We start from the raw sequence: 27,219 nt of genomic DNA, 5'->3' as shown, positions 1-27,219 counted from the left end.
AATTTAGGATGTTGTGACAAGGCTGAACTTCTGTTCAGTTAAGACTTTGAAACTCTTTGGGTTACTTGACATCATCCTGTAAGTCAAAGACATAAATCTAGATCTGCTTCCTGCAACCTAAAAGCTGAGACACCTGAGAGCAAATTTAGGATGTTGTGACAAGGCTGAACTTCTGTTCAGTTAAGACTTTGAAACTCTTTGGGTCACTTGACATCATCCTGTAAGTCAAAGACATAAATCTAGATCTGCTTCCTGCAACCTAAAAGCTGAGACACCTAAGAGCGTCTCCTTTGAGAATTCCTCCTGGCCATATAGGAGTGGAAATTTGAATAGAGCTGACTCAGTGAACATGCCAAGCAGCAGATCAGAGTCACCAACATCCTCAGGAACCTTCTGGATGACAGAAAAGCGTCATGGTTATAATTGTAGGGGTGGCTCATCTGCTTCTTCCTTGAGTAGTCAGCAGACAGGAGCAGGTCTTTATCTTATGCAGGGCACAGCCTCACCAGGAATCCACATGGAGCATTTCTGGTTGGCACACGGTATCACTAAGTGTACCTTTAACAGAAGAGAACATACCCCTTCAATTGAATGGAATGCAGTGTGTGGTTGCACAAGAAGGCAGGATGAACTACTAACTGGCAAAATTGTTTTCTTAGCACTGGCTGAACTGAAGATGTGCCCTTAAACATTAAATTCTGTTAAGATCCAACCAGGACCTCTGTCACATCTTTTTTATAAATAGGAAAAGGTAAGTTAAATCCTGACCCCATTCTCATTGCATAGGTTAAATTCCCTCTAGGCAGCACACTCTATAGAATGTGTGGTGAACTAAAAAAAAATGTGCTCTGACGAGGTCAGCTAAATTGTAGTGCCTTGGGAAACTGGGGGTTATTCAGTAGTCATGTCCCATGTTCTGAAAAATTTTATCATAAGGCCATTTTTTACTTAGTAGTAAACATACTGGCATGAGAAGTAATAAAATAACCTAGAATGCTTCTTGTAACACTTATCCTAGGTCCCTGAACATAGGATGCAACCTAGTAACAATCTCAAATCTATACATCATGTACAACCAATAGAAAAACTGATGAAACGATTAGGGGCCTGTAGTCTTCTCTCCCCGTTGTTTTTCCCCTTTCTGTGATTATAAAATGCTGAATTCTGCTGACCTCCTTGGAAACACAATCCAAGCCAAATTTGCTGTGTGTCTTCCAGGACTGCAGCTCCTTACATAATGCTCGAATAAACTCCTTGCTATACATATTTGGCCTCAGTTTCTTTTTTAGGTCAACAGTGGCTAATGTTGAACTGTTCTATACATCCTGGGCAGGGTTAGAATAAGGGGGTAAAAAAAAGAATTTCTTTCAATGAGGAACTTTTCTTCCCAGGGACAACAGACAGCAGAATGCAAATCAAAACAAATTCATTGGAGTATTGCACTGTTTGTAGAAATTACCCCACACTCATTAAGAGTTTTGCTGCCTTTTTAACATTAAAAATATTTTATAAAAAAATCAGAATATACACAAAAGTGCCAATGTGCTCATCACCCAAGTTCAATGATCATTAATTCAAAGCCAATCTTACTTTACTTACCAGTTTATCACTTATCAACAATCTCAGATTATTTCAAAGTAAATAATTTCATATCATCCACAATGTCATTGTCATACCTAAAATAATTGATAATTCTCTTTAATATTATCAAATTAGCCATTCAGTGTTCAGATTTTCCATATTCATAAATGCAGGTCCATACATTACAAGACTACACACAGCAACTGGTTGGTGTCTCTCAAGTGTCTTTTAATCTATAGATTCCCTCTTCCCCCACTGCTTTCTTTGTTCTTTGAAATTTATTTTTTGAAGCATCGTTTGCCACGTAAAGTTACCCACAGCCTTGATTTTGCTGATTATATCCTTATAGTGTCATTTAATACTTTCCTATAAATTGGTAGTTAGATCTAGAAGCGTGATCAGAATCAGATTCAAGTTTTTGGCAAATTACTTCATAGGATTGTGTACACAGGAGGCACACAATGTCAGGTTTTCTTTCTTTTTGTAATATTGACAGTTATTAATGACCATTGCCAAAATTCATTATTAGCTGGAATGTTCTCTTAAAGAAAAAATTATCTTATAACTACTTGGTTATACTATGGTACAATTCATTTAGGAATGGCAGGTAAATGCTTGACTTTTTCCCCTTTATTTATTAGTTATGATAATAATAATAAGGTTCTTTAATATCTTTCAGCATGGCCAGTGAAGTTTTTCTGTTTTGCTTCATTTGAGTGTCATGAATTCATGGATCCATTAGGAACCTCTTCAGTTTGGCTCTCAGGTCATTTTGACATGACTACGGATATATTTAGTAACTTGGTTTCTGGTATGACAGGATACCAGAATTCAAGCTCATTTTTACATGTCTTCAGATGTGGAATCAGCAATTTCTCCAAGCATGAGCTGCCTTTTAATTCCATTTTTAGCATTCAGGAAGTTCATATTTTAAAAAATTCTGCTTGATCAGTGAATAAATCCTTGTTCTTGTTCAGCTCCACCAAGTAACACTGTCATTGACAGAACACCCAAATGCATGTCCCATAGATGTCACACGTTCCCAAGGGCAGTCAGCTAGACTTCTGGGTACTCTGGTTGGGAGAGCTTTTCTCCCTACTGAATAAATCAATAAGGCAGCTGACCTTGGTTTTCAGATTTTTTTCTCTTTGTACCTAGTTCCTTTAAAGAGTTAACAAGCAATTGGTTGTTAACCATGGTATTCCACGTAACCGTTCTTAGCAATGTACAAGGACAGCTGAGGTCATATACTGCTGATTATCTAAGTTGCCTATCAGCCATTTATGGCTGAGCCCTGCACTGGGCACTGGGGAGAAAAGAGGAAAAGCACAAAGCAACCGTCTGAGAAAGCATCCTTTTTTTTAAAAGATGACTGGTAAGGGGATCTTAACCCTTGACTTGGTGTTGTCAGCACCACGCTCAGCCAGTGAGCGAACCGGCCATCCCTATATAGGATCTGAACCTGCAGCCTTGGTGTTATCAGCACCACACTCTCCCGAGTGAGCCACGGGCCGGCCCAAAAGCATCCTTTTAAAAAGCATGAGATGGGCTATACATACAGGAGTGCTAGAGGCCAGAGGACATGGGGCCCTGCAGGCTGGGTGGGGAGGTGGAGATTCAGCTGATCCTGGGAGGGACCATGGCAGAGATGATGGTGCTCTGTGCCCACCACGCTATTCCCCTTTCTGGGCACCCAGGAAGATGACATTCCCCTGCCTTCTCTGCAGTCCATTCTGGCCACTGGAATGCGGGTGGACATTCTGGGTTTGGCCTTTTAGATGCAATAAATCTTTGCATCTTCTCCTTGTTCTTTTCCCTCCCTCCATGTGCTGCCCACCAGTGGCATCCCCAGCCAGGCCTGTGCCTCTGGGCTGGACGCTTCTCAGGCTGGTCTCTGCACTAATAGCTCATGAGCCAAGTGTTGAGTAGAACTTCCTTGTCTCAGACACCTGACAATGCTTTCACCCAAAGGGAATTTCAGGGTTACATTTTTAGATATGTAGGATCTTTGACCTTTTCTTAAATCATCTTGCTAGGGGGCTACCTACAACTCTTAAGAGTAAAACTTGTCCAAATAGGAACTTAGTTCACTTCTGGGGACATAAACAGGTTAATTGCAATCCTCGTTTATGCAGATTTCACATACTTTACCTCCTGGGGATTGTCGTGGGCCACTAAGGAGCAAGTCTGTGCATAGACCCACCTACTGGCTCTCTTCCCACTGGTGCTGTGATCTTATGTTCCCTTTAGAAGTAAAAAGTTATCATGCTTTTTTGTTAGAGAAAAAAACCAAGTTTACTGTAGAAAACGTTTCAGAACAGATAAGTAAAATAAGGGAAATTAAAATCACCTGTAATCCACCAATCCAAAAATAATAGTTTATTTGCCTACTGTATATACTTATGGTCGCTTTCCTCTGGGTATGTAAGTCTTTTGTGTAGTGTCATATTTGTGTAGTGTCTGTTTTGTTTTGCATTACAAAACAAGATCATATCATATATATTGTTTTGTATTTGCTTTTTTTCTTCAACAATATACAGTGACCATTTCCCTATGTTATTTAAATATCTATGACCAGACCCATATATCTGGAATAAAGGTGATTTCACCAGAGAAGAGGGCCCTTCATACAAAGAAAGATGATGTGTCTGTCAAAGTTTCAGGCCCCACTGAGATCTCTGTAATCTGCCAAACCAAACAGAACAGAAGAGGGAGGGATTTGCGCTCAGAAGCACGTCACATCAGCGGTGCAGACGGCTCGCCCTTCCTGGTGGGAAATTCCAGGGGCCCTTGAGTTTGCCCGCGGCCGGCCGGTTGCAACCGCGTGCTTCTCTCATCCCCGGCCCCCTTTTCAGATGCTGGTCGTTCTCTTCTGCAAAGCTGAGTTTCTCCGCATTTCTTCCACTGGGCCTGGGGTGGGGATGTAGGAGAGGAGGCGGAAGTGCAGTAGGCGAGGGTGTTAAGGTTAAACTGGGTGGAGAAACTCATGCAGCGCAGACCACAGACACCCTCGGATGGCCGGGAGATTCTAAGTTAGACAAATCCTTTCTCTTTCTAGGCCATTTTCCCTTCTGGAAAGAAAACGTAAATGCAATAGCGCTTCACCTGGGGCGGCTTTGCAAAACCCTTACAAGACATTTTGCATAATCCTTAGGAAGTGCAGGAGGTCTCTGGGAGCTGCAGCGGAGTCACTTTCCGGGCCGTCGCTGCATCATATTTAAGGCTAAGCGGTCACCAACAGCGTCCCATTCGGCGGCCCAGTCTTCCAGCTGCGAGCGCTCGCTGCAGGCGGGCAGAGGCGCGCTGGGGGTCGTGATCTGGCCTCAACGACACCCTGGTGGCCCTGGCCACCGCGGAGCCGCGATCCCTTAGCCCGGCGGCGGTGGCGCACGGCCGGCGGGCAGGCCCTGCACAAGCGACACGTGGCGGAGGGCAAGTGATCTCCGGATGGCGCAGAGCGGGGGGACTCACTCGGTCTGCACGAGTTTCTGCAGGCCTTTTCAGCCAAGTACGAGAAAACCTCTTCGTTTGTCACAGCTGGGTTCCTGTTTTTAAAACATAAAGGCTCATTGTCCTGAAGCCACCCAGCCTGTCTGACCACTTTGGAAATTTCATCATGCTCGGCCGAGCTGGGAATCAGTCACCCCCGTCGCTCTGGGGAGGGAGACACAGCCTTACCCGTGCACGGGGGCTCGACGCGGCGAACCTCTCCAGAGGCAGCGCGGGTTTGGAGGAAGGCCCCGCTTCCCCGGCACGCCCGGACGCTGCTGACTGTGGGAACAGCAAAGACGCCCCCAGCCGGTGCGGGGGGGGGGGGGGGGGGGGGGGGGGGGGGGGGGGGGGGGGGGGGGGGGGGGGGGGGGGGGGGGGGGGGGGGGGGGGGGGGGGGGGGGGGGGGGGGGGGGGGGGGGGGGGGGGGGGGGGGGGGGGGGGGGGGGGGGGGGGGGGGGGGGGGGGGGGGGGGGGGGGGGGGGGGGGGGGGGGAGCAAAAGATCCAGCATTCGGAGAATAGCCGTTTTCAAAGAATTCATACAAAACACATTCACCACGAAACACAGTTTAGTCTTTCCTCCACGACGTGAGGCTCTTGCACTGATTTCTCGAAGTCATCATTTGCAACATCCATCAATTAATATTGATTTTAAATATACGGTTGACGAAGGTCTGTGTTTGTAGAGGCTGTTGACTTTATCCTTACAGCTGAGGATTTCTTGTAAACTTTATTTTTCCAAGCACCTTCGAGACAGGTGGGCATAGACTAAGTTCAGAAGAAGCCAAATGGCAGGGCTGGCTCGCCCTTAGGGAAGGTAACAGCCACTACCAAAAATGCCAGAAAGCCATGGCAGCAGCCTAAGACTCCTGTCCTCCCGCCTTCTCATTTACATGGTTGTTTCATAAGAAAAAGAAGAGAGGACAAGCAAACTCAGATAACATCAGAGAGAGCGAGGGCACCAACTCCTCAGTCTGAAAATCGTAAAGATGAATAATTAAGTTGTTATTCAAATATTTATTTCCTATAGAAACTGTATTTTAGGGTAATTAAAATAGGTCTAGTAGGTGAGGAAAAAATATTTTTATACAGTAGAATTCCAGTCAATAAATGCAGTACAGCACTTTAAACTTACATTTTGCAACTTCTAATTAAATAACTGATTCAGACAATTGCCACTGACGGATGTTTAGCTGAACCTGATAATACAGCGATTAGGTTTCATCCTCTAAACCCATCGATCAATTTCAGCATCACTAAAAGTGAGACAACCGGGCATCATAGAAAGTATAGGAAGTATGACATACCGCCTATGCCATATTCTTATCAAAAAGAAAAAAGGAAAGATGGAAGGAAGGGAGGAAAGAAAAAAAATAGGAAAGATGGGAGGAAAGAAAAAAAAGGAGGGAGGAAGAACAGATGGAGGGAGGGAAGGAAGGATCAAAGGGTGAATGAGGAGGGAGGTGGAACTTGAACTCAGGGAAGTTTTCAACCCTAACTCCAAGTCCACCAGAAATACTGGAGATAGAGGAACAAGTTGCATAAAGAGAAGTAATTAGCCACATCCAGGATATGGGATATTTTACAACTGATTCCATTTTTTCAACAAGTCAATGATGAAACTTAAAAGACAACTTGAGACAAAACTAGATGTCATGATGGACCTTGTTAGGATCCTGATTCAAACGAACCAGCTGTAAGAAGACTGCTTAGTCGGGGAAAACTAAATATATATTGTATATTTGACAATTTTAGGGAATTATTGTTAATTTGTTAGAGGTAATGCATTGTGGTTATGTTTTTTTTTTATCCTGATTCAAACGAACCAGCTGTAAGAAGACTGCTTAGTCGGGGAAAACTAAATATATATTATATATTTGACAATTTTAGGGAATTATTGTTAATTTGTTAGAGGTAATGCATTGTGGTTATGTTTTTTTTTAAGTCCTTTTATTTATGGGTCAAATGATTGAAGAGGAGGACAAATGATAGGCAAAATATTAATGTTTGAAGCTGAATACATGCATGGAAGTTCATTATAGTCTCTACTTTTGTGTATGTTTGGAAATTTTCACAATAAAAAAGTAAAATGACATAAAGAATGGCAATCAAAAGTGAAGAAAATATTGTAAATTAGTCTGACCAACTGGTGGTCATTAACACCTCTGATAAAAAACTATCGGCTATTTGACAAAAAATAAAATAAAATAAAGCTATCATTGAGCTCCTCTCATCCTGTACTTAAATAATTCAGTACTTCTTGAATAGAGAGCTTCCTACTTTTTCCTGTTCAATTCGGCATTTGGAACTCAGTCCTTGTTGTGATAATGGTTGTTGAATTATCACCCCAGAGGAAGTATTTTTCAAACTACAATTCTTCAATCTGATGAACATTACCATAAAGAAGAAAAAGCCCCACTCTTCTGCAGCAGCGGCGGTGACAGCAGCAAGCCGTTTCAGCTTTGAGTTGCAGCCCTCTCCGGCCGTTCTCTTACCACGGACTGTGAACCTCTGCAGTAGAAACAACGCCAGCTTTGGTGCTGGCAGGGTGGGTGCCAGCTTACCCTTTCATTACCTGGAAAGCTCTTCCTTGATGTTTACTTTACAAACTTTTATATGTCCTCCAAAACTCAGCTCACACATTATCTGGTCATGGATGATGGAAATACATTCCCGTACAGCAAAACACAGAGTAATTTTATCATGAACATGAAAACAAAAACCACTCCAACGTGGCTTCTTGAGGAAGCCCCACCTCCTGCTGCTTCCTCACTCCCACTCTATAAAGTTAATCGCCTCCCCTGTAGTTCTTTTCTACCTGGTATCTTTTATTATTATTATTGTTATTATTATTATTATTTTTACTGTGGAAATTTTCAGACATCCAAGAGGGTCAATAGTATAATGAGCTCCCAGGTACCTTCACTCATCTTTAACAATTACCACTTCTCAAATCTTTCATCCACTTCTCCTCCACCTAGCTTTTTGTTTTGTTTTGTTTTCTTGGAGTATTTTAAAGCAAATCCCAGACTTCCCATTAGTTCACTGGTCTTGTACCCACTTCTATTGCATTTATCACATTATACTGAAATTTGTTTACATGGCAGTTTCTCCTGCTGAACCACTGGTCTGCAGGAATCCCTAGGGATTCCTTTATGGCTGGGGCAACCAGCACAGAAACTAGCCGACAGTAGGCCCACAATACACTCTTGCAGCTCAATGTGTAATAAAGGGCAACAGATTTACTGCCATAGACTTAAGAATACATCTTAATTAATAGAATGCACAGTGCCTCAGGCATCAAATTCCTGTTTGGCCAAAGACTCATTTATTTAGGACCAAGCACTGGCAGCATCAGAATGTTGGCTGTGTGTGTGGTGGTTAAGCATGAGGCTCTGCAGGCAGAGTACCTGGATTTCAATCCCGGGTTTTACCAGTTGCTGTGTCATGAGTATGGCAGACAATATTTTTCAAAGATGGCTGCAATAAAATGTCCTGTCCCACACCCCTTACATCTGGGTGAGCTTGTGACCATGGTGGAAGTGACTTTATGTGATACCAGAGGAAAGGTCAAAAAAAGGCAGACTAGCTTTCCCCTTGCTGGCTCCACTCTCACTGCAGCTCTGTGCTGCCACGTTAGCAGTCCAATAACCCTGAGTCTGCCATGCTGTGAGGAAGCCCAATGACCACATGGAACGGTCCTAAGATTAAAGGAAGTGAGATGCCTGGCTAGCTTCAAGCTGCTTCAGCTCCCCCTGGTTCTCACAATCCCCATTATTCTAACTCCAGCTACTGTCTGAGTACAACTGCATGAGTGACCCCAAGCCAGAACTGCCCATCCCTTTCCAAATTCCTGACCCACAGAAACCATACAAGATGGTTGTTGTTTTAAGCCATTAAGCATTGGTATGATAGTTTTGCAGCAAAAGAAAACCAAAACACTGGGCAAGTTACTAACCTCTGTGCCTCAGTTTCCACATTTTTAAAATTGGGATAAAAGTACACCACAATGGGCTTTTATGAGCATTAAATGAGATAAAAACATACCCATCTGCCACACTGTAGCACCCCAAAAATGTTAGCAATTATCATTCAGGAAAGACACATAGTTTAGAAATCCTGACCAACCTAACAAAGATATTTGTAAGTTCCCATTTTCTATGCATGCTGGCACATTTGGATAAGGATGTATTCTATTAATGAAAAATCACCTTAAAGGTTGCTATGCATTTTGCGCTCTTTCAACAATTGGAGAGAAAACAATTTAAAAACTTGCTTGGGGTATAATTTGCATGGTACATATACCCTGAAATGCAGGAGTACTGGGAAGTTTTTACTTTGGTTCTACTTGCCCCTCTGGTAAAACATGCTTCAGAAAGCAGAAACAGTAAGGCCTTGTGATCACTTTCTCTTTTGTTGTCAGGCATAAGTAAATTGAGTAGAAGGGACGGTTTCTCATAAATTTGATCTTTGAGGACAATTTAAACACAGTCAGACTATGGATTTCTTTTCTTTTTTTCATGAAAACATGGGATTTTGTGCTCATTTATTTTACAGAGCACTTTAGTAGATATGTCTGAGAATGACAGTGTTTGCTAAATTAAAGGGTAAGATGATTATGCGGCTCACCAAAGGAATCTATTTTCTTATATATCTTAATGCACAAGGTCAATGGTTTTTATTTAGTATTTATTTTGAATTCATATGGCATGAAAAGAGGGAGGGGATATGGTAACATGTACATTTCTATCTGGTATCGTATATTCCCTGGACAATTTCTAACATTAGAATTGCATATAATTGCTTCTTGAAAATGACAGTCACTATTTATTCATTGTATAATTAAATAATACAACCCATCTCTAAGTAGTTTTTAAACTGGGAGTTGGGACATTTTGGGTGGCTTTTCTGGGTTTTGAAGTCAAGAGGGGGAGCTTCAGAAAGGTATTTGCTGAGACTGCATAGACCCTCCCCATTAAAAGTGAGCTTAATGATCAAAAAGGCATAATAATGCTGGCGAGGATGTGTACAAAGGGGAACCCTCCTACACTGTTGGTGGGACTGTAAATTAGTGTAGCCATTATGGAAAATAGTACAGAGGTTCCTCAAACAACTACAGATAGAACTTCTGTGCGATCCAGCAATCCCACTGTTGGATATATATCCAAAGGAATGGAAATAATCATGTCCAAGGGATACCTGCACTCCCATGTTTATCACAGCTCTATTTACAGTAGCCAAAAGTTGGAATCAACCTAAATGTTCATTGACAGATGACTGGATAAGAAAAATGTAGTATATATACTCAATGCAATACTATTCTGCCATAAAAAAGAATGAAATTCTGCCATTCACAGCAACACAAATGAACTATATAAGTGAAATAAGTCAGGTAGAGAAAGAAAAATACAACATGTCCCTGTAAGAGGGAGGGAGTGAGGGAGAAAGAAAGAAAGAAAGAAGGAAAGAAAGATGGGGCCGGCCCGGTGGCGCACTGCTACAGTGCGCCGCTTGGGAGTGTGGTGGCGCTCCCGCCAAGGGTTCGGATCCCACATACAGACCGGTTCCCGCTCGCTGGCTGAGTGAGGTGCGGGAGTGACACCGAGGGTTGCGATCCCGTTCCGGTCCCGGTCCCGGTCCGGTACGGGCGCGACACTGAGGGTTGCAATCCGTTGCCGGACACGAAAAAAGACAAAAAGGAAAAAAAAAAGAAAGAAAAGAAAAGGAAAGAAACGATCACAATGATACATTGAATTTTCAAAAAATAAAGAGAACAGAACCGTGGTTACTAGAGGTGGGAAATGGGGAGGGGAGGTTAGCAAGAAACTAGTTAAGGGTCACAAAAATTAATTACGTTTCGTAAACATGAGTATACTAATTATCTTGATCACCATATTGTACACATGCATTGATATTCAAATCTGTACCCCACAAATATAATCAATTATGTTTCAATTTTAAAAAAACTTAAAAATAATAAAATATATTTTTTAAAAAGTGTGAGTTTAACTTTTCCACTTGCTGTGTCATTGCCATTCCAATGTGGAAATTACAATCTCAAAATTTTTAACAGCTATTATTAGGGAGAATATCAACTGAAAGACTTTATATTCTGGGTGGGCCATATCATACAGGCCATAAATAAATGATTGAATTAAAACAAAAATAAAGAATCTTTCTTTCAAGTAATGTGAGATATTTTTAAAAACTCAATGTAAAAGTCATGTTCTGTAACACCCGTTAATTATTAGAAGAATTCAAGGATAAGGAACCTAAGACCTTACAAGCAAAACTCAGTCGAAGGGAATCAAAGTTGTAAGTTGAACTTTTAGAATCACAAAAACATAAAGTATGAAATTTTTTCCTCCCCCAAACATTATCATCCTCCTACTCCTCTTGGTAACACTTGGACTATCCACTGGTACTTACCTTCATGCACAGGAGTCAAACTTTTATACATCTTTCCCCCCAATTTATAATGCTTCATTTAAAAATCTGTATCCCTGAATGGTATGGTATATATGCTGGTAGAGAGCAATGTTGAAAACCAGATGGTAACACAGGACGAAGACAGAAAGTAGATATTCTCACGAGGGACGGATGACGTGATTGATGGCACAGAGGCAGGAGGAGAAAGACTGTGAGGTCTTTCTTGACACATGCAACCTCAGTGAATCAACAGCTCCTGCAACACTATGACAGTTTTAAATTCTGAACCTAGGGTAGATCATGACTTCATGCATTTTTGAATTAAAATTTTCCATTTCCAAATAAGTAAACAGAAGATGTTCATGGTAGAATTTACGATATGGGAGAATTCCTGGTTGGGAAAGGATTACTCTGTTGCCAACTCTAAGAAAGATCAAGAAAAAACATAGACCTGTTTATTTGGTATATTCACAGTAGCATACACAGTTACACAAATCACACTGACATCAAAAGTAATACTTGTAAAGTGTATGTCAGTAACACATTCGTTCAAACACATACTTCATGTTTGACAATGGCAGCGTTAATATCTGAGGTCTTTATTATGGAGGCACTGCACCAAGCCATCTTAGAACTCAAAGGGACCTTAAAGATTGTTGTTTGGTATTTTTCAAACTGCAGGTTACATCCTATTAGTGGGTCACAAAGTCAATTTATCAGGTTACAAGCAGTTTTTAACAAAACAGAGTAGATAGAAAAGATAAGGATATACAGAATGTATTATTTCATAAAATTTGTTTACAGTTTTACATATTTACATATATACACATATGTATATACACATGTATATACTCATGTATGTAGTGTATTATGTAAAACATAGTAACAAATTCTGATAACACAGACCTCTCCATAGATGCAGGAATATTCTCTTCAGCCTTTTCATAAAAAGTTGACACTGGTTGAGCACTTTGGGTCAAGCACTGTTCCAAGCTCTTCTCATATATTAATCTATATTATCCTCATAACGAACCTCTGAGATAGGTATTACTATCATTTACATCTTTTATATGAGAAACCTGAGATCCACAAAGGGTAAAAAACTTGAACAAAGTCACGTGGCCAGTAAGCAGCAGAGACTGAGTCAGACTCCAGTCATGCTCCCACGGCTCTACCTGAAAAGTCATGATATAACAGGGGACTCATGCCCTCCCAAGACAGCCTATCCCATTGTCCATGTCTCACCAAAGGTTAACAGAGCCATTTCTAGAACACAGACATCCCAATTTCCAATCCTGAACAGGGGACTCATGCCCTCCCAAGACAGCCTATCCCATTGTCCATGTCTCACCAAAGGTTAGCAGAGCCATTTCTAGAACACAGACATCCCAATTTCCAATCCTGTGCTCTCTACTACACCTCATGCAACAGCATTGTTTCATGAAGCTGAAATCCAACAAGCTCAAAATAAATAAAACATACATATAAGGATATTTGAAATATAACATATTTATTTACATCACTATTTCTTTTTTACAATGCTTCTATTTTTAAAATAATTTTTCCAGGAAATCATGTAATTTTAAATTATTAAGATACTTTAACAAAGAAAATTTTCACTCTATGATTTTTATTTACATGAATTTTCAAGTTTTCAGTAGTGCTTTTGAAACTGCACAATGTAACTAAAAGCTCTTATTTAGACCTTTCATCTTTTTCAAAAACTCTTAATTTAGAAAATTATGCTTAGAATCACATCCTTGCCATTCAGATCCTTTCAGATGAAGATCTTGTTAACATCTTTAGAAATATGAACCTGCTTCATAAATGATCCACATTTTGGCTGCAAGGTGAACCTACTGACACTTTTTGATGGTAAGCAAGGATATTTTGACACCTTAATTAAATTGCTTCGATTAAAACTTTCTGGAAGTTTTCTGTATCAGTCATAGAGCTGCTTATGTTGGTGTGTATATACTCTGAGCACACGCTGAATGTATGAGGAGGGATTTATCTCCAGTTTGGCCAACTCTGAAAGAGACTCACAGGGGATTCAGAATTTTACTGGGGCATTAACTGGTCTACTCTCCTCTCTTTGTCCAGTTATATTTGGGATGCTTAATTTTCCTCTGATGTTGTATATGCAAATCACTTACTTTTAACAGAATTTACTATTCATAAAATGACTTTCAATAATAACAATGATCTGACATCCTTTCATGTCACACTGACAGATTTCAAATATTTATTAGTGAAACTATAAGAGAAGGTAGATTTTCCTAATTACAAGTATGAAATCCTCTGAAGAGTTGGTATACCATCCATTAAAAAATAGAAAAGATTAACTTTTTACCATGATCAAAGCTAAAGTTCACAATGAAACACCTACACAGCTCTGGCTAACTTCTCGGAAGAACAGCCCAGGGTCCGTCTTGAACATCACGCAGCAGCAATAGAAGTATCATCCACAAGTCGACCCTGTGGCTTCAAAGTGCAAAAAACAAAATGGGTTTACATAGTAATAATGACAACAAAGCTCTGTTAATTGAAAGGACGTTGAAATTCTTCGAACTGTTTAACAAAAACAGAATGAATGTGTACAACAAGTATCACACAGCTTCTGCCAAGCTATCACTGATAGCAACATGACATGGAACCTACCTACCATTCCCGCTTAACTGATAAAGTTTTATTCTCTCTCTTGCTCAGGGCCCTCCTCTGTCTCTACCTTTAGGTAAGCCAAAAATCTGAGCTGATGACAAGTTCCACTGGGGGATTCAAGGTCTCCCAATCTGTTCGAGAAAAAGTGATTCACAACGAACTCTAGAGTATCTAACAATGCATACTATAAAGACAGAAACAGCATATAAAAACAAAAAGTGCCCTTTCTCTAGGGTTGCTGATTGAAAAATTTAAAACGTCACATCAGAAAAGTCAAGGCTAAGAATGAATAAAAGGTATCATAACTGTTTTTAGCTGTGAAATGTCTGATAGGTTAGCAACATCCATGAGAGTTACCTAGTAGCTAAAAGAATGAAATTCTTGCAAATAATTTTATTTTATTATAAAGAAATACAACTGCAGACCTTTGTGGGAAAAGCATGAGGAAGACTGTGCAGGAAATGCAACAGAACACTGTTATAACTTCACAATCAAAAGCCACTTGGTATGCTTTAAGCAGATGACTCCTGTGGGATCCCCTGACGCAGTGAAGAGCATTCCTTCTTTCAGTTTTATTGCTGTTGTGGTTGTATGTGTGTACATATGCATGTATGTGTGCATATGAACATATGCACATAGAAGTACAGGTCTCAGACATTCAAGGTGGGAATGGAATAAGTGACAGAATAGGTTCCCAGTCTTTTATTCTTCACTTAATTTTTTAGTATACTGATGGAGGCTGCTCAATTTTAGAAACAAAATAATGGCTCCACATGGTTAAATTCTTGCCAAACATATTTTTACAAGCAAGGGCAGAAGCCAACCATGCTCTAGGACAGCACTGTCCACTATGGTAGCCAGGGGCTGGCCAGTTAGCTCACTTGGTTAGAGAGTGGTGTTTTAACACCAAGGTCAAGAGTTCAGATCCCTGTACTGGCCAGCTGCCAAAACCACCCCCCACAACACACACAAAAAAACAACCAAAAAAATATGGTAGCCACTAGTCACATGTAGCTATTGAGCCCTTGAGGTGTTGCTAGAGCCACCAAGTCATTTTTAAATTAAATTTAAATTTTAAATCTCAATAGCCACATGTGACTAGCGGCTACCATATTTGACAGCACAGCTCTAAAGTTTAATGAAGGCTCACTGGAAAGTAAATGTTCAGTCAGTGATTGTTCATTAAGAGCGAAAGGGTAATCCTTAGTCACTGTTCTTAGTGTGACAGGTAAAAATAAATATTTTTTTTCAATTGACAAATAAAAATTGTGTATATTTATGGTGTACAACATGATGCTTTAATATATGTATACGAATACACCATGGAATGGCAAAAATGTTTAATTATAAGTTTCCCCAACTGATAAAGGAGCTGGCTCTGAGGATTCCACTCAACTTTTTGGGTAGCAGTCAGATTACTAGAATGTGGTACTTGTATTTAGGGTAGAGATCATGGCAGTTAGAAAAGGGCATGCTAGTTATGTTAAAACTTACAAATTTTTATTTTCTGGAACATTTCTTATGAATTAAAACACTACCCAAAAGAGGTTTGCCATGAAAGAAAGTCCAAAGACTGAACTAGCATTAGATGGGACTAGGCTTGGGTGTACTGGGTGCTACACAGAAAGGAATGAAAGAGATTAATTGACAGAACCAAAATCTCTGTCTCAGAAAGCATCTCAAACAAGCTATTGCTGTAGAGCTAGAATGTGATCAAGTCTGCATTGATGCATATGAGGGTACTTCAAAAAGTTCACGGAAAAATAAAATAGAAAGATAATACAAATCTTTCCATGAACTTTTTTGAAGTAACCTCATATTTCCATAATGCTTAAAGCAGCACTTTTGCTTTAGAAATAGCAAATTTTAAAAAGTCAAACAGCTAAAAGGACATTACAAAGACTGACCCATTCCCTACCACTCTTCCCACCTAGTCATGAGACTTTTCTTCTACAGGGTGACTTCAGACATAAGAATTGTGACATGGCAATGGAAGTGTCTTTAGAATCAGGTGAAAATGTTTTAAAAGCCTCTGTTTAAACACAAATAGATCTAAAATCATGAGATTTTTCTTTTATTACTAAAAAGTATGGTGTGGCATAGGAGTTTGGAAGAATTAATAATACTTTTTTGTAGATGCAAAAAAAAGTTGTACAAGTCTGGAGAGATAAAAGCTAGGAAGAGTATGGAGGATACATTAACACAGACTAAATTATAGTTTACCAAATCCTGGATTATATAAAGAAGGGACAGTTCCCCAAAACTTGAATAAGACAGACACAAAAAAGGAAGTAGCAAAAGCAATGTCACTTGTCTTTCCAAAAGGGGGTAAAAACTTAAAAGAGGGCATACAGGATTCATACATATTCATGTATATGGAGTTACAAAGGGGAACCGGAACTATCTGGAGGGATGGCCCTGATTTCAGGCATCTGGAAATAACTTCATCAGAGGTGGAATGCTGAGCTAAATAAACCACTTGTCCCACCCAATTCACTCTCTCACGCACTGACTATGACCATTCTACATATTCTTTTATTGCAGAAACCTGGAAATTGTATAATTTTAAAAAATCAAAGCACTAAACACCAGAGATAACTTCTGACAGACTGATTATAAACTAGTTAGAAAATAGCTTCAATTTTAAAACTAAGCCAAAGTGAAACCATGTTTAAGGATACTATAAGAATACTATAAAGATACATCATTATTTATCTAAGGGAATAAAAATCTTTGAAATTTCACAGAAATGAACAGCAATATTGTCTAATTCACATAAAAGTTGAAACTATCACTGTTAGTCTCAAAATATTATTTACTAAAGTTTACATAAAAACAAACAAAAAGAAGACATTTTTTAAAACAGTAAATTTACAATGCAGAAAATTTCTAAGACTTACCTTTACAAAAATACTGGTAGGGATAAAACGCCTGAGCAGCTGATTTGTGAAGTTAGGAAATCTAAGCAAGTTGATGTTGAGAGATGGCAGCTGCTGGTATCCAGCCATTAGAGGATAGAAATTATATAGCATTTCCTGTTTGGTGCCAGGTAGGACACGTAGTCGAATCTAAATCATAAAAAGTTATAGAGAAAGATAATTACACACACTTGTAATGTCTACATGTTGTGACCCCTTGATTATTTACAAATGACTGGACTCCCATTTCTTTCTAGTGCAATATTCATTGTCTCTCCTACTCTACCTTCCAGAAAGATTCCATAATGTACGGCTGAATTAATATGTCTGGTACCAGGCAAATACAAAAAGATCTATGCTTGATTTCTCAGTTTCTTCCAAGATCTATACCTTAGACCAGGTAGATTTCACATTCATGGTGTTACAGGATAATCTATAGAAAAGCATCTATTTATAGATATTATGTTAACATAAGACAAACTAGATGTTTCTGGTGTTTTCTTTTACCTTCGAGTTAAGGTAAGTAACTTCAGGGAAAAAAAGATGTTTGAAAATCTTTCATGATACTTTAGAAAAGAATATAAACTGGTAAGATTTTGGCATATTTATTTATATTTATTATTTATCTTTTTATTATTTTTTTGTTTTTTTTCCCCTAGTCAAGTGTGGTTGTAGGGGGAGACAATAATGAACTATTTATAAGTGAACAAATGGAAAAGATCTGGACACCCAAGAAAACCTTACTCATCTGTAAATCAGAAATGAACACATACATATGTATATGATGTGTCAAGGATAATATATGCATATGTGTACCAGTATATTATAGCCGGTATTACATTTAATATCATATATTATAAATCCAAGAGTACATGGACTTATAGCATATTTCATATATAACTCTACTTTGTATTTAACATAGCACTCAGAGCATGCACAGCACAGCTGATTAGTCAGGGTAGACACTTCCAGGTATTAAGACATACTTGTTCCTCTAATTATGCCTTTGTTAATAAAAAGATATTTACTGACTATTAAGGGGTGTCTCTGTTATCACTCTGACAGTGGAGGACTTTACTGAAGCATGGTTTTGCCTGACAGTGTTACATTTACTCATTTAAAAACCTGATGAACTTTTCCACTTCTGATTTGACTGAATGATCAAATAATCTGGATAATTTATTTTTAAGTGTAGATACAAAATGGTATCTAAACATACCAAAGATAAATAAATTCTATGCAAGATCAAAATTTCTAAGAAATTTCACTGATAGTGCAGAACAAAAACTGGCTTTTAATATTGGTACAGTCATGCCTCCAGGCCTCAAATTAAGACACACACACTCCAACAAACTCATCAGTAACAAAGAGGAGATTCTGAATTTTTCAGGAATTCTAACATATAATGTAGTCCAAGGATTTGTGAACTTTTGTTTATCTAAGAAATTTCACTGATAGTGCAGAACAAAAACTGGCTTTTAATATTGGTACAGTCATGCTTCCAGGCCTCAAATTAAGACACACACACTCCAACAAACTCATCAGTAACAAAGAGGAGATTCTGAATTTTTCAGGAATTGTAACATATAATGTAGTCCAAGGATTTGTGAACTTTTGTTTAATAAGGAGTAAGAACCTATGTGTCTGATCTAGATGATATGAAAAGGATAACCCATCTGATTCACTTTAATGGGAAGTTGTACTAAATGTTTAAAAATGTACTATTAATCAAAACAATAGGAATCACAGTCTGCCTTAATCAGGTCATTTATAAAAACTAAATGTATAGCCCTCCATTTCCTAGCCACACTTTTGTGTGTACATAAGCAACTCAATGAGATATGATCTGTACCTGTTTAAGACCTGAGAACATGAAGGCATCACTGGGCTCCACAGAAATTTCCACATCTTGAACTAAGTTAGTCTTATTCTGTAGGTGATACTTGACAGGTAATGATTCTCTAACACGCCCAAACGATGGCAGATCTAGACAGAAAGATGGCACATTTCTCTGTTAAAAAAAAATAGCTCACCATTTACGGGTTCTTTTGTAAATAAATCTCATTCTATAACCACAGGATTATTTAAATTGAGTATTACTACATTCTTGACAAATTAAAAATTATTTGATTGGACAATAGCTGTGGGACTATGATAAAACAGGCTAAGAAAATCAAAGTCTCCTTCTGAAAATGACTGCCTTAGAAAGAGTCCTGGCTATCAGGAGTTGAATAATACTTTAGGAATAATTAAGACAGTAAAAAAATCTACCAAAAAAAAAAAAAGTCTATAAAAGATTTCCCCAAATACCAATGTTTCCTAACCTAAAATAAGCAAAGGTATATATTTTAGTGAAAGTATAAGTAAAACTTTCATTCATATATACATACTTCAAAATTATTATAGATATCAGGGTAACCAAATGGTTGATAAAGGGACATTTCTCTAGATAAAAGTATTCCAGTAAAGAAAGAAGAAATAATAGACATTACATGCCTCCTGTTGAGAGCACATAATGTTAACTACGAAGTATTCTTGCCAAAACTTGAACCTGCATCTGACCAGGTCTACAGATCTAATGACCAATTTATGAGGACTGAGAAACATTTAAATACGACAACATGCAATCAGCAAATCCAGACTGCTGGAAGCTCTACAGAACAAATGACTTGGTTTCTTCAACATGTGAACAGCAAGGAGGAAAGAGGGAGGATGGGAAAAGCAGAAGTGGTTCAGGAGGAGGTGGTGAAGAAAGGGGTGTTGGAAGAGGTGATAGAGAGGAAGAGATGATGTGGGGGAAGGAGCAGGCATCAGCCTTCCTCCAGATTAAAAAAGCATGAGACCTATCCGCTGACTGCTGCATACAGACCTTAAAGTAAACTAAAAAACATTCAGGGTCAACTAGGGAAATTGCAACATTAGCATTTGATGATTCTAAAAATCCATCACTCATTTTTTAAATCATAATAATAGTATGGTGATTATGTTTAGAAAAACAGCCATTATTTTATAAAGATGCACATTAAAATATTTATAAATAAAATGATATCTGGGATTTGCTTCAAAATAAGGAGGGTAGAAGGAATGTGTAAGAGCAGAGATGAAATAAGTCTGGCCATAATCTACTTTTATAAATGTTGGACATTTTTCATAACATAAAGTAAAAAACTAAAATCTTAGACACTAAAATGAATATTATTATTGGATCCTTTTTATAAAGTAAAAATTTGAAATCCCACTACCTGCGTTCACATGAAGAGGGATATTTTCTACAATCACATGTGGCAGAGTGATGACAGTACTGATGACAGGAATGTTTTCCATGGCTGAAGTCCTACGGTAGAAAAATGTCATCTTTTAAACTCACACTTTATGTAAGAAATAAATTAAAAACAGGGAACATGTGTGTTTACCAACTAGGTTCAAAAGAAATATAAACTATTTATCCCTTTCCCAAAACTTTATTAATGGAAGTTTTGTGAAGTAAGAGCTTTTAGAATCCCTCTTTTGTTTTGAGTACTTCCCATTAACCAACGCTATCACCCATGGCTGCTGTTCGTTCCCAGTGGGGGATGAAGTCGGAAGTTGTGGCAGAATGTCAATCATGAAGCACAACACTTAATAAAATGTTTTCTTTTTCAATGCAGGAAGTAGTATAGTGATTCACATTATGACACAAACTCCTTTTCTCATGGAGGATGGTTCACAGATGGGTCCCAGACCACTTTCAAAGAGTACTGTTATAGTACAAATACATAGTAGAAACTGAAAAATTAAAAAATATTTTAATATCAATAAACACAGTGGCGTTCCAACATTTACTGAGATAAACTAACATTATGAAACTTAAATATTCTCCCTACATTACTGTTAGGGTGGGAACTATAGTGGTGGCTGGCAGAATCTGACTGTCAGAGAAATCCATTAGGAGGAATCTGCACCTAGGGAAGAGCAGCCGAAATAATGTGTAAACTATCACAGAGCAAAAACAAAAGGAAAAATATCTAAGCCCTCATCATAATAAATAAACTTATCTTTACAGTATTATAGTAGCATGATGAAATAATTAAGCAATGGCTTTAAAATGCTCCTTGAACACCTATAAATATAAGTTAAACTAAATATCAATATGGTAAATTCAGAAGTAGGGAAAAGAAAGACCAACTAGATTAATTTTTTATTTCTTAATAAAATGACAAATTTTCCCATTTTCATTTTTTTTAAATTTCTGCTTTAATTTCTAATATGGTAAATACCGAAACATACAGCTCACATAAATTAAAGCTCCTTAGGATTCTCAAAGATTTTTCGAAGTGTGAAGGTGTCCTGAGACCAAAATGTTTGAGAACCACTGGCCTATAGTTTTCTTTTTATCTTCTGTCAGGCTTTGGTATTGTTGCTCTTTATGAAAAGAACCAGGGAACTTTCCCTCTATGCTTTGAAGATAATTTATAATATGAGAATAATAAATAATGATGCCATGTAATTACATATATGAAACATATTCTTTGAAGGTTTGAAGGTAACTTTCTGAATTTCCTTCATAGTTACTGTTTTTTTAAATTTAAAAATTTCTCAATTTTGATAATTTATGACCTTTCAGTGAAAGCCATAACACTCATATCTTTTTACTCATTTTCTTTGAGCTGCATAAAACATTCCCTTATTATTAATACCTTCTGATTCCTTTTTCATTTTTAAGTAATAAACTTTATTCTGTTTTAGTATGTATGAAAATAATTAAGCCACACCAAAAGAATAACACATAAAATATCATGTATCTATTTCCCAGTCTAAGAAAGAAAACATAACACAGTTGAATCTTCCTGCATAGCCCTTCTCCCTTGCACCTCCCCACCCTATCCTCCAGAGGTAACCACTATCCTAAATTTGGTTTCTATCATTCTCATGTATTTCTTTATACTTTTCCAAATCATGTATGTAATCCTAAAAAATATATAGTATGTTTTACATGTCTTTCAATGTCATATAAATGTAATTTTTTCACATTGTCATCGGCAGCTTGTCTTGCTCACTTCGCATTAAGATGTTGACAGGTATAGCTCTGGTTCACTCATGTTCACTGATATACAGTATTCCACTGTATGAATGTGCCATCATTTATTTACTTTCCAGTTGATGGGCAGCTAGATTTTTTTTTTTCTTCTTACTTTTTACTATTATAATCAGTGCTGCTGTGAACATTCTTATACATTTGTATACACAGTTGAGACCTTTTCTAGGTCTGCAGGGTTACAGACATTTTTAATTTTACCTAGAACTGCCTAATAGATTTCCAAATTAACTGTTACAATTTATGCTCTACATCTTTAATAAACTTGGTATGGTTAAACTTTTTTATTTTTCCAAACTAGTGGAATTTGAGCCTCAGTGTGCTTTTTATTTGTCATTCCCTAGTTACTAGTAAGGTTGAGCTTCTCTCCATATGTTTACTGGCCATTTGGATTCCACTGCTTCAACTCCCTACTCAAGTTTTTTGCTCAACTTTCTGTTAGGTGACTTGTTTTTCCTTATGATTTATATAAGTTCTTGATAAGAAAACTAATTTTTGTCAGTTAAACATGCTGCAAATATCTTTTTTCCCAATTCATATTTTGTCTTTTTGCTTTGTTTATGGTATTTTTTAGTGAACTAAAAAGCTTAACTTTAAATCAAATTCATCGATTTTGGTGGCTTGTTACTTTTTGTGCCTTATTTAAACAAATTTTTCCCTACTCCAAAGTCCTAAAGCAATTTTCTTATGTTTTCTACTAGAAGTACTAAGTTTTTCTTTTTATAATTAAACCTTTAATATATCTGGAATTAATTTTTATAGTGTACAGTTGAGATCCAATTTTTTCTCAAATGAATATCCAATTGTTCACTACCAATGATAGAACAGTTCTTCCTTTCTCCACTGATCTGCAATGCTACCTCTGTAAAATATCATTTCCATATATGTGTGGGTCTATGGATCTATTTCTAGACTTTCTCTTCTGTTCTACTGGTTTATTTACATATCCCTGAGCCAATACTATAGTGTTGACGACAATATCTTTACAGTAAGTATTAGAATCCAGAAGAGCAAGTACCACTGCCTAGTTCTTTTTCTGGAGTATCTTGAGTATTTCTGACTTTTTGCCTTTCCACATAAATTTTAGAATCAAGAGTGTCAAGTTACACAAAAATAAAACAAAACATACGTTGAGATATTAAAGGAACTGCATTGGATCTACAGAACAATTTAAAAGATTAAATCTTACCCAAGACCACTGTGTATCTCTTTCATTTATTTAGGTCTTCCTTTAATGTTTTAAAGTTTTATGATTTTCTCCATTAAAATAATGTACATCTTCTATGTACATCTTCTATTAGATATATTCCTAGGTATCTTATATTTTTGTTCCTATGTAAATGATACCTCTTTTAAAAGTAAATTGTCTAAAGGCTCATTACTGATATACAAAAATCCAACTGATTTTTGTACACTGATGTTATGTCCAGCAACCTTAGCTGAACCTCATAATTATAATAGTTTGATTCCCTTGGGTTTTCTATGTAGACAATCCTATTGACTACAAATGAAGACTGTTTGACCTGATGTCTTTCAATGGTCCTATCTTCAGATTTAGTTTGCTGAAATTTCATTAGCATATAAGTCACAAATTGTTTCAAATACAAATTAAAGTTCAATTATCCTTTTTAGTCTCTGTGTTTTTCACAAATGGTCAGTCATATCCATGTGACTTCTCTTTTGCTCTTCATAACAATAGAAGGTCTCAACTATTAAACGACAATGATAAAGGTATTAGAATAAAAAAGGCATTGATGAAGACATACAGGGTTGATATAATTTTTACCTCTTCCAGGAGACAATATAATGTCCAGTTGCTACTCCACCTTCAACATTTCCAACAGAAGGGCACCGAAGACAAAAGCATTCACTAGCACTCTCTCCAGTCTGTAAGACAACTACAAGAAATAGTCTTTATTATCCTTATGCAATAGTTTCATATATGAAAGGAGAGTTTCACATCTAAGTAATATAACAAAGAAGGAATACCTTATCAATTATATATTATTTATAGAGACTTAGAAACTAAGGCTCAGAAAGGTTAAATGATTGTTTCAAGGTCACAAAGTCCAGTGTTTTTGCTAAATATCTATCATTATCTATCAATATTCTACTATAATAAAAACCAGTGAGGAATCTGTATGTCTGTGACAAAGTCCTATTTGTAATGGGAGAAGCTGGGAAACAGAATATCCTATGGTGATTATTTTTCTTTTTGCAAATTATTTCATGTCTCCAAAGGAAACATTTTGGGGTAGAGAAAAAGAAAAGAGAAAACTTTAGTTATCCTTAAAGTACTCAAAATGTCATTCCACAAAATTCTGGCTTTCACTGAGTAAATACATATTACTGATACTACTCAAATGTAAATACATTGCATATTGCCTCATTATCACCTAACGTGGCTCCTCAGCTCTTTGTGGAAGGATGCTTTCCTCTTGCTAATTTTATAGTAAATTCCCTGATGACAAGCTAAGTGCTCATCTAAACCAGTCTTCACTACCTTTCAGCACTTCACAGCCTATAATGTCACTCCTTTAAATGCAAGTGGGCAATGGTGTCTATCGAATACCAATTTTAGCAAATCTGTGAGTGAAACTTTGAAATAATAATAACAACAAAGTCCCTAAACACAAGGTTATTATTTTTATGGTTTTCCAATGAAGAAGGTTGTATTAGATTAATGGAGGTCTGACTATGGATAGATAAGAGCAATTAAAGGAAAAAAAGCTGGGTCAACCTTTACTTTAATTAAGTACTTTTAAGTAATTTTAAGGACTAGGAAATTATATTGTAGCCCAGTAAATAAAAAATGCATCAATTCAAATCTCTTGAGATCATTTTTTTTAAAAACCTGAGCCATTCATAATTCCAAAGTCCCCCTGATTCTAAGCAGTTAACCAAAATGATCATTATGTTTATTAACAATTAATGTTAGGGTCAATTTGTGACACAGAAATGCTACACTGCTGGTTTTGAAGACGGAAGAAGCCATAAGCCAAGGAATGCAAGTGGTCTCTAGAAGCTGGAAAAGGCAAAAAAAGCAAAAAACAAAAAACAACAAACCCCAGATTCTGCCCTAGCGCCTCCAGAAGGAATGCAGCATGCCAATACCTTGCGTTTAGGATTTCTAACCTCCAGAGCTTTAAAACAATAAATCTGTGCTGTTTTAAGCTACTAACTTAGTAATCATTTGTTACAGTGGAAATAGGAAACTAATACACTGGAGGTTTAAACCAGAGATTACTCCTAAATGTAATAAACATTTATTAACCAACTACTATGATGCTGGCGATACGAAAATGAATAAGTCACAGGTCTGGCTCTAAAGAAGCACATCATCTAGAAGGGGAGCCATACTTATGAATAAAAAATTGCAACAGACTGGGGCCGGCCCGGTGGCGCACTGCTATAGTGCGCCGCTTGGGAAGCGCGGCGGCGCTCCCGCCGAGGGTTCGGATCCCACATGCAGACCAGTTCCCGCTCACTGGCTGAGCGAGGCACGGGAGCAACACCGAGGGTTGCGATCCCTTTGCCGGTCCTGGTCCGGTACGGGGGCGACACTGAGGGTTGCGATCCGTTGCCGGACACGGAAAAAGACAAAAAGGAAAAAAAAAATTGCAACAGAATAAGCATTATAATAGAAGTATATACAAAATAACATGTGAGTAAAGAAGGAAGAGTACTTAGTCCTGCTTGGGAGGATCAGTAAGTCAAAGCTTACATGAGCTCTGAAGAGCAAGCAAAAGTTCAACAGCTTGAAGAAGAGGGGGGAGAGGATTTTAGACAAAAGCCATTATATGTTCAATAGCAGATGGGGCAAGTTTGATGAATTTAAGTCTGCTTTGGTTCAAGTGTGGGAAAGAGCACAGAGAAGTCGAGAGACTGGTATAGAAGCATCTGAGAAAGTAAGCCAGAGCCAGATTGGGGAAGGTCTAGGGTGTCACCACAGGTTTTTAAGTAGGAATGACAAGTTCAGAATAGTTTTTTTAGGAATCAAATTCTAGCAGCAATATGGAAGGCAGACTAGGGAGAGAATTACTAGCAAAGAGGAAAACTTAAGTTAAGAAGCTATTTCTATAGACCAGGTGAGAAACAGTGAGGAGGACAGATGGAGTTGAGAAGCTGAATTCAAGAGATGTTTGGAAGGCAGAACTTGGGGTTGGGCTGGATATGGGTGTAAAGAAGTGTAGTTTTTCTAGCATGGATTTGGTGTCCAGTGACTCCAATAACTGGGTCTGGGAATACAGGTAGCCTGAGGTTTTGTGGCAGTTGAGACTTGTGGAGAAAGAAAAAGGGAACCAAAGTCAGAACCTTAGAAATGACTAACATTTAAAGGGTAAGAAAAGAAATCAGGGCCAAGCCCGTGGTGCACTTGGGAGAGTGCGGCACTGGGAGTGTAGCAGTGCTCCCGCCGTGGGTTCAGATCCTATATAGGGATGACCGGTGCACTCACTGGCTGAGCGCGGTGCGGCTGGTCTCAAAAAGTACAAAAAAAAAAAAGAAATCAGAAAATGGACAAAAAACCAACCTTTTATTGAACTGTTAGAAGATGAGCACTGAGCTAAGCTATTTCATATTGTCTCATATAGGATATTTTGTTACTTCACATACATTATCCTCTTCAACTATGAGAAGTGACAAAACAAAATGAACCATCCTAGTTAGCAAGAGCAAGTAGTAGTGCTGAGAACTGAATCCAGTTCAGTCTGACTCTAAAGTTCTTAATTATTCTACATTAGCACCATGAGAAAAAAAGGAGGGAACAACAAAGAACCAGAAACAATGATTTCAAAAAACACAAGAAAACCAAGTTTCAAGGAGAAATGAAAAAAACTTATAAAGGCATTCTGAAAGGCAAAATATGTTTTTTATGATTGCTACTTTATAGAACGTGCAAGATATTTTTAGCATTTAAATAGAAAGGTTTAGGGACATGTGTGATTTTTATCCACTGATTTTACAAAAAGATTTGATGCCAAGATCTTGTACTAAAATCCAATTATTCTATCATTCCAAGGGAAAATAGTACCTCCTTTAGGATGAGTTTTCTGAAACACAGAGAC

At 37.9% G+C, this 27,219-nt stretch overlaps 1 protein-coding gene across 1 annotated transcript in view; it reads right to left on the bottom strand.

Moving 5' to 3' along the window:
• Positions 1-13,712: 13,712 nt before the first annotated feature.
• Positions 13,713-27,219, bottom strand: part of TRAPPC11 (trafficking protein particle complex 11) — a 52,530-nt gene continuing 39,023 nt past the window's right edge. Inside the window, exons 24-29 of the mRNA XM_008574674.1 lie at positions 27,186-27,204; positions 23,940-24,051; positions 20,322-20,413; positions 18,932-19,065; positions 17,062-17,229; positions 13,713-13,984 (exon numbers count right to left, since the gene is read on the bottom strand). Of these exons, the coding sequence (XP_008572896.1) occupies positions 13,940-13,984; positions 17,062-17,229; positions 18,932-19,065; positions 20,322-20,413; positions 23,940-24,051; positions 27,186-27,204 (570 nt within the window). The 3' untranslated portion in view covers positions 13,713-13,939. The remainder of the gene's footprint in view (positions 13,985-17,061; positions 17,230-18,931; positions 19,066-20,321; positions 20,414-23,939; positions 24,052-27,185; positions 27,205-27,219) is intronic.

The sequence above is a fragment of the Galeopterus variegatus genome, unplaced genomic scaffold (genome assembly GCF_000696425.1).
Source record: "Galeopterus variegatus unplaced genomic scaffold, G_variegatus-3.0.2 Scaffold1086, whole genome shotgun sequence".
Classification (NCBI taxonomy): Eukaryota; Metazoa; Chordata; class Mammalia; order Dermoptera; family Cynocephalidae; genus Galeopterus; species Galeopterus variegatus.
This window is presented reverse-complemented; position numbering and strand designations above follow the sequence as displayed.